At 43.9% G+C, this 8,720-nt stretch overlaps 1 protein-coding gene across 1 annotated transcript; it reads left to right on the plus strand.

The window, feature by feature from the left end:
• The first annotated feature begins 5,986 nt into the window (after window positions 1-5,986).
• On the plus strand, window positions 5,987-8,229 carry LOC147431703 (uncharacterized). The gene has a single exon (XM_086494212.1). The coding sequence runs from the start codon at window positions 7,030-7,032 to the stop codon at window positions 7,507-7,509; it is 480 nt and encodes a 159-aa protein (XP_086350338.1). The 5' UTR covers window positions 5,987-7,029; the 3' UTR covers window positions 7,510-8,229.
• The last annotated feature ends 491 nt before the right edge of the window (window positions 8,230-8,720 follow it).

Here is an 8,720-nt window from a genome sequence, read left to right on the forward strand (position 1 = left end):
CCATAATAGATAGGATAGATACAGAAGGGAGATCCTAGACACAATGGTAACGATCAAAGGACTCAATGATCAAGAGCAGGGTAGGACCATAACAAAGAGGATAGATATAGAAGGAATTATAGCCACAAGGATAATCAATTATCAAAGGACTCATTGGTCAAGAGCAGGGTAGGACCATAATAGAGAGGATAGATATAGAAGGTATCATAGCCATAAGGATTATGATCACTCATTGAGAGCTTGATGATCACAATTGGGATAGATACAATGAAGTCAGAGATGTGGAGGTCACAGTAGGTATGATCAACTTGATAATGGAGATTGAGGTAGACATGATCGACATGAGAGAATGTATGAAAGATAAAGAGGCCATGAAAGAGAGGATAAATATAGATGGGAGCGTAGCCACATAGATAATGATTGAAGGACTCGCAGAGCAGGAGCAACATAGGACCATGAAAAAGGGGATGAATATAGAAGGGATCGTAACCACAAGGATAATGCTCGAAGGACTCACAGAGAGCATGATGATCACAGGGATAGATACAACGAAGTTGCAGAAGAGATTATGATATTAGATTTTGCGATACACATGATTGACACAATGATGGAGATTACATGAGTAAATATGATCGACATAGGCAAAGGTATGAAAGAGGAAGAGAACATGATAGCGAGGATGAATATAGAAGGGATCGTAGCTATCGGGATAATGATTGAAGGATCGGAATCACAAAGATCATGATGATCATAGGATAGGTACAATGGATATGCTGGCAAGGATGACAAAAAAGGTCGACGCATAGGGCTTTCTGGGACTATCATCATAGAGGAGGATAAAATGAGAAAAATGGCTCTTCTCACTTGCGAGGGCTCGTGGAAGGTACCATTTGCAACAGAATCTTGAAAACCTTTAAGGTAAAGAATTTTTCCCGATGCATTGCAAATCCAACAAGTGATAAAATCACAAGGCCTGCCTAACATAAAGAATAGATAAGCTAAACTCTTAGCCATTAAGGCAAATCACCAAAGATCCCATTAAGTAGGTTCCATTTGTGAGGTGAGGTGAGGAAGGCAGTGGTGAGAAAAACCATGTAGGGTTCACGACACCTTTCTCTCCTAGTTTGTCTTGTTGCTTTAAACTTGTCCCTCTCTTCCTCCATGGAGTATGAGAGGTTGATTTTGCAATGGATGCATTGATGCCCTTGCCCAAGTCCATTCTTAGGTAAGGTTTACCTACTACATCATTGGAAGCATCCTCAGTTTGAATGTATACTAACAAGGGGAATATTGTTCATGTGAATGGATTTGGGATCCACAAACAAACATTCTAAATTGTCCATAAGGATTTGGGATTTACAAACAAACAATCTCTAAGTGTAGCAGTTATAAAAAATTCACTTGGAAACAAAGACAATTGCCTAGTTCTGGATTTCTTGAGGACGTAGATGCCGCAGTCATGCTCTTTCTTGCCATTTGGTTTGATTCTTTCTCAAAGAAATTCATCAATTTCTTCACAGTATTATTAACATCCCCTATTGGAGCTCAGACAACCTGCAAGTACATGCAATCCGACCTGATTCACACCAATACAAATTTGAGTAGTTCTCCCATGCTAGGCAATAACCATATATCAGGACATTGAAAAGCACGTGAAAGTTGTTGTATACCTACACTTGGAGCTCATTATTAGACCTACAGAAAGGGAGGGTGTGACAGGTTGTTGAATGTGGCTCTATAACTCCGTGAGTTTGTAGAGTGTAGGACTTCATTTTGGTATCAATGACTAGGCATGCAAGGTTGTTGACCTTGGCTTGATGAACAAGGAAGTAGAAGGACGGTACACGTGTAGCTGAAAGACTTAAATTTGAAGATGCCCGCCTATTAGCTCTCATCTGTGTCCTCCATATAACTCCTCCATAGCTAAAACCCGTACTAGCTGCTGACTCAAAATATCCTCCGCAAGTAAAGATACATTATGGCTCGTGTCGGAATGTTGCACACAAATTAAGTCGGTATTGCATAGGCAAAGCTTCCAAGACCACTCTACATAGTGAGAAGGAAGGCAACAACAAGCAAAGATGGATTTTTTGGCTCGCTTCTGTGTGAAACAAAAAGTTGATTTTGTTGCAGGCAGAGCGATGTTTGACATGACCTGCAGCTGATTACTTGCATCTGCATGCACGATGGTGGTTTCAACATGAGCCATAATGTACTGTTGGTTGTTTGCTCAGTCTAGATAGTAGTAGCAATAACAATTTTATTGACATGAGTTAAGAATAACAAATCAATGTAATATGTGCTTGTATACTTGTGTCCTCCAAAAGAAAAAAACCATACATAAGTAAGGCAATGAGGTGACACCATCCTTGCACAATTATTATAAACCACAGGCCGGAACGTGCCTTTCTCTTGTATCCTTGTTTTTTTCCTTTCAATGTTGAAGGGTTGCGATATGCTACTTCTCCAATGTTGAAGAGTCATGTTTGCTTCTCTTCCAATATAAGAGGTTCTCCTTTTTTGGGCTGCCCAAAGGGCAAAGTCTATAGCGATGCCTTCTCTTTTTGCTGACTAAAATAGGAAAAAATTGAGTTGTATTTTTAAGCATTTTTTGATAGGCCAAAAATGTTGATTGGTTGAAATAAGATAGTGGGCACTCATTCAAATGAAGAGTGTGTAACTCTAATGATGGACATATCTTGAGTTTTGAAATATTGAGGATTTTGGAGTGCCTCTAATGAAAAATACGTGGGTTTAGTTTTGAGCTTTTTGGATATTACCTGGCCTTCTTATGAGTGTCTAAGGATTGCCAGAAGTGTAAGTTTAATGATACCCTAATCGAGTACTTCCACTCCTAGCTTCAAAAGAAGTGCTCTGCGATGAAGTTGGCCTCAAACCAATCCCACTCCAAGCCTCTTGTCTTCTGTAGATCACACTGCAACACTACCGCCTCCTGTTCAAAAGTGGGTATCTCTGTGAGCTTTTTCTATAGCCGCATGCACAATATCGTCCTGTTGGCCATGGGATACACTAGCCGACGACCCAGCCGCGTCTACAAGGCACACATCCAACTATTTCAAATCAAACTGCGCTTGTCAATAAATGGCTTGAAGCTCATAATCATTCAAAATCTCAGTGAGTGCCAGTCTCTGCACGATTTTATGATTGAAGGTGCAGGTCATGGTGCTTTCCCTGCTGCTCCTCTTGCACTTCATCTTCTACGCAATGGCTAGGTATTCTACACTGTAGGTGGGATGCTGCTGTAGGTTCCGACGCAGCGGCCAAGTATCCTGCGCTATTGGTGGGATGGTGCAGCAGGATTCAACGTGAAGATGGACGCAACAAAGTGAAAGCAATGCAACAGAAACTGTCAGCTTGCAAGCTACTGACTTATAATTTTTCATTCTTGCTAGGTTTGGACAATTGAGAACTTGTACACACACACACACGCTTTGGAAGCAATATTAGACACAAAATATAGGTACTTTATGATTTAGGGGAGTAGTTGACTTTCTAATTGAACCTTTGTTTCAATTTTCATATCCATTTTGATTTCAAATGAGGATAGGAAGATAAGGTAGAACTTTCTAAAGTCCGTGAAATCGTGAAATCTCTCTCTCTCTCTCTCTCTCTCTCTCTCTCTCATACACAGACGTCAAACACAACATTGAACAGGTAGGGAAGGACATGGGCATTGAAGGAGAGTGTGGACTTTTGATTGCATGCAAACAGATGGACTTGCAAAAGCGTGTGTTTTTATTCCTGTGATCACGAGGGCGATTGATCCACAGAAGAGGTTTGAACTCCTTATGCAGTGCATAGAAAAAAGGTGGGGTGCTGGATGCATGCCTCTCTTGCCGCAGCGTCTCTTGAGTCTTGACCAATGTGAGGCCATATAATTGCATGGGCCATCGATTGGTCATGTACGTGGAGGACAAACAGCAGTAGAAAATATAGAAATATACGTGGTTTCGATATACATGAGCCTTGAGGGTTGTTGCTTTGTGTTTTCTGGGGATCATGGCATGTGATGTGAGAGTGTGTGTGTGTGTGTGTGTGTGTGTGTGTGTACACGGCCACAGGTTTAAGGGCCTTGGGAATTTGGAAAAGGAAGGACTAATTGGGGATCAATTACCTATGAAAGTCCAAATTTAGAGGAGGAATGGCTTCTCATCTGGGTTCTCAAGAAAGTGATCCTCACCAAATCGGCCTCCAGGCTCCATTCTCATCAGAGATCAGTGTACTCCAGTCTCCCATGATACATTCTACATAAAATTCGTATTCCTTGTGCCATGTTCTGTACTTACCACGGCTTCTCTGGGCCCCTGGCCAAATTCCGATGTGTGTGTAACGGGCCAGATCAATTCAATGGTTTGCGCATTGAAGAAGAGGGCCACCCTCCGCGAGAGACTAGGTCGAGAGAAGTAGCCGGTCGGCGGTGCATGTGTGAGGGTGTTTGTACACTGTACATGAGCACTAGTAAGAGTGTGCCATGCGGGGATGACTGGCCGAGACTAGTAGCCTGCTTTGCTTGCAAGTTATTTTATCACACCCTGGTAAACTTTGGCAAAGATATCACCATGGCATGATTCTCTCTCTCTCTCTCTCACACACACAGCCTCTCGTGTCTCAGGCTACCCTCAGGAGGCTACCTCTTTCGAGCAGCAAATCTCCTTTGCAGGCTGTCTCTCTCTCTCTCTCTACAGTACAATTTAGTATACTTTGTACACATTCTTCTCTCTCTTTGTCTTGGGTGCCTCTGGAGTCTGGAGACTCTGGAGTGCCCCTTTTTGCTCCTTCTGCCCAGAGACCGCTATGCTGTAGGGATCGAGACGGGCTGGGGGCGGGCTGGCCGGCTTACAGAGGCGCCCTTAGAGGCTCAAGCTTGCGCTGCTGTCCTCCCAGAGGGGGCATGAATTTTAATATAAAGCATTCAGAGAGAGCGCAGCGGTAGCACCACCAGACTCCAGTGACCACCCTCCTCACGAGTCATCATTCGCCATCTTTTTCTTTTGCGGCCCCCTTTAAAATCGATTAAAGTATTCAAAAATCATTTCTCTAGCCGGCCAGCCTGATTCACCGGGGGCCGGCTGGGGCAGTGGAGCCTGCTGCCGCCTCTCTCTAAAAGCCGGGACTCATTGCGCGACCTGTGACCTGTCAACTTTCTCTCTCCCTTGTCTGTTTGTCAGCTTAATCCACTCACACTCACAGATCTCTCTCTCTCTCTCTCTCCCTCTCTCTCTCCCTCTCTTACAGATCAGTAATTGTAAAGGCGCTAGTACGACTACTGGAGATCATTCGAAAGAGAAGGGGCACACAAGCACCGGTTACAAGTTTACAACAATTAACGCTTCTCACACCTCTCCTTCTTGCTCTCATTATTCGGACTCGGGAGTGTGTGTGTGTGTGTGTGGAGAGAGAGAGAGAGAGAGAGAGAGAGAGAACACGATCTTACCGGTTCTTATTACCAGTTTACCACGAGAGTCGAGACTAATAGAGAGAGACTCAAGACAGTGTGTGCGCGCGGCCCGAGAACATGGAGCTGTGAGAAAGAGAGAGAGAGTGTGTGTGGACAGTGGATTGCGGGGGCCCTCACCGGCCCCACTGGACCAATCCAATTCCAGGAGTCAGAGTGTAGTAACCTAGAGTGCTTGCTTTTGGACATCAATTAGCCTAAACAAAAGGCATCCCCAGTGTCCAGCGTGAGTCTAGACTCCAGAATCCAGTTTTTACAGCCGAATAATTTGCAAGTAAAACTCCCAAACATATCCTGAAATTTTAGTTAGCCTCAGTTCTCACCCAACAAAATCTCAATTTTTCAAAAGTAATGTAGTTGTGAAGGCTACAAGTCCTTTTAAACTTTTCAGCCTACTGCCTCCAAGGTAAGGGGGGCTTATAGTATATATACACTTTGGGCCTGTTCGCATGGACCCTGCATCAATGGAAACTAATCCCCCCCCCCCCCCCCCCCCCTTTTACAAAAGGAACCAAAAGGCGCCGATGCCCACGGAGAGCAAGCAACAAGGATGTCCATGTTTGTATCATGAGGACTCAGGATCGAGAGGCTCAGGGGCATATTGTTGATGCTTCTTCGGTGTAAGGTGTGAGCAAATATACATAAATGTGTGAAGTTGTACCACTCATATATACCTTCACGTATTTGTGTGTGTAGGAAATAAAAGGCACTCAATTGAGTACTACATTTGAGTAGAGAGGCGTTTTGTAGGGATGCAGAGGACCCATGTCACAGGTGCATAGAAGAGTGAAATGGGTGAACAATTGTAATGCAACTGTCACGGTGACACACGCCTAGGTAGTCTATATAATGCCCCCCCTGCTCCCTACCTACATTATAATATAAAGCTTTCCTTCTGCGTCACGCTCCATATATTTGCTTTGCCCCACAGAAACAACACAAAGCACTTAGGTCTGGAGCGCGCACACACACACACGCACACAAGGCACATACTATGATACACGTAACAAACACACAGTGCACCCCCCCTCCAAGGGCCAACACACAGACATGCACTCTCCCATTCCTTGATGGGCCAGCCATACCCTACGCTTGCTCCCCATATGCACAAACACTATAAACTTTTGCATTGCATAGGCTAGTTTGATATCTCTCTCTCTCTCTCTCTCTCTCTCCATTCCTTAAGAGCTTCATTAAGGGGCCAGCGGCCAGCCCTCCTCTCCTTTGGCCATCTCTTTCCCCTGCTGCTGCCTATCATTTTCTACACTTTGGCTCAAGCTCTTTTTATCCCACCTACACTGGCTAGCACCTCATTTTAGTGCTTGCTTTTAGCGCATTGCATCCAAGCTTTCCTGCTTATTTGTATCTGTAGCCTTTGATTGGCACTATCACCTCACTTTCTCCATTCAAAAGAAAATATATCTGTACCTACGCACTTCCACTTACAATAACTCCCACCATAGTTGTGTGCACCACACTATTCAAGTCTGTGTTCCTAATTCTGGGTTGAATTGTCATTATTTTACCATAGTCTCAACAGCGATAAGCAGGAAATGCATGCAGTGACCATGGGTAAGAAAAGGGTCATGGTGGGCGCCATTAACACGATACTTATCCTACTCCTCTTGCAGTTTATGAAGCAATGTTCTTCCTCTTCTAGTCATGATGATGATGGCGATGCCTTTGCGGATGACACTCTAAGCAGACGCAACGATACGGTCGAGTCTGCTCCTCGACATTGGCCAAGGCGAATGCTGGGCAGCCAAGAACCTGCCTCCAACAAGACTTCATATGGTATTCCTGATCACAAACACAAGGTCACACACAAGAGCCCAATGGACGGAAGCAGGGCCTCAAGCTCTAACACCATTAATGTGCCTGAAGAAAAGGACCCAGGAGACAGGTTGCAAGCTCAAGACTGTTCATCATCTTCGAGAGTGCATTGCGCAAACAATGGCACATCAGGCATTGACCCACGGTATGGAGTGGAAAAGCGATTAGTACCTACCGGCCCAAATCCTCTGCACAATTGAAGCCGGTTTCCTTAAGTGGAGGGTCATCTCAAGGTGAATGAATCTAGTTCATGGCTTTTCTTGATCTTCTCTGCACTATGTGGCCTATCCATCAAAAGCTCCAGGAAATGGGCCAGGAGACAAACAACACCATAGAGCAGCTATGTATCATGCTATATTGCAAGTCTCTCAAGGAATTTGAGCTCAATCGGTGTGGCCATTGAATTGTGCTCTTGTCTCAACAAGAGAGGAGCAAGCCCTCAGAATATAGATATCTGTGCTTACTTGCATGTGGAGATGTGAGCATAACCACACTACAATGACCAGCGTTAGAGTGACTCTCTTCTAATTAAAGATGGCATTGAACCCCAAGCTTGCAATCAGAATATACTCACCACAACAGAGATGGGTATGTAAAAGCGACTGTGCGGCTAATCCACATTGAATCTACGCATGCAAATTAAACCCATCCTCAGTATTGTGTATCACTTAGTTTTCTTGCCTGTATTAATCTGTTTGAGGACATGATCACCCTCTTGGACAAAGACTATCCATCCAATTTAGTGAAGCTAGAAGCAGCTCAAGCATTAGCTGATTTCCATTGCTCATATGCTCTTCTTTACCGACTTCTGTTGGTGTACTAGAAGCCCTTATTAGTAAAAGTCCATTGTAATGCCTCTGACACATGCTGGCAGAACACTGTAAGTATTTTTTTCACATATTGAAGCTCAATTTGTACCTTGTGAAGAGGATTGTTAGCATGCCTCATATATTATTGCATTGAGTGGATTTTTTGTTGTACTGTGTGGTTCAAATTCTAGCCAATCAGAACTAGCTGATCGACGTACTAGGTACCGGTCCGTTGTTGAAGGTAAATTGGTAATGGGACTTAATTAGCTAGGTGCAGTCCTCACTAAGCTCAGATTGAGGGCTGCAATACAATATTGTGCAAGTCTCTGGATTCTTAACAGTCCAATATTTGATTCAGAACAGGAGCATATGTATGAAACATTATTAGCCAGTGCTCAAAGGAGCTTCACCGGCCTCCTACCTACATAGGCGCAGCATGAACTTGTTCTATAATATTACAGGCCTTGAACCTGCAGTTAAATTTTGGTGCAAAACGGAGCCCTGATCTGCCTCCTGTGGTCATTGGATTGCATGATCAGCAATCTGGTCCTTTACATGGTGCACTTGTCCTTGCGGCAATATATTTCACAACATTAATGTTT

This window comes from Adiantum capillus-veneris, chromosome 21, assembly GCF_014529385.1.
Source record: "Adiantum capillus-veneris isolate H3 chromosome 21, ASM1452938v2, whole genome shotgun sequence".
NCBI lineage: Eukaryota > Viridiplantae > Streptophyta > Polypodiopsida > Polypodiales > Pteridaceae > Adiantum > Adiantum capillus-veneris.

What these genes read in the sequence shown, in the direction of transcription:
- LOC147431703 (XM_086494212.1), top strand. Translation starts at nt 7,030, where the DNA reads ATGCATGCAGTGACCATGGGTAAGAAAAGGGTCATGGTGGGCGCCATT.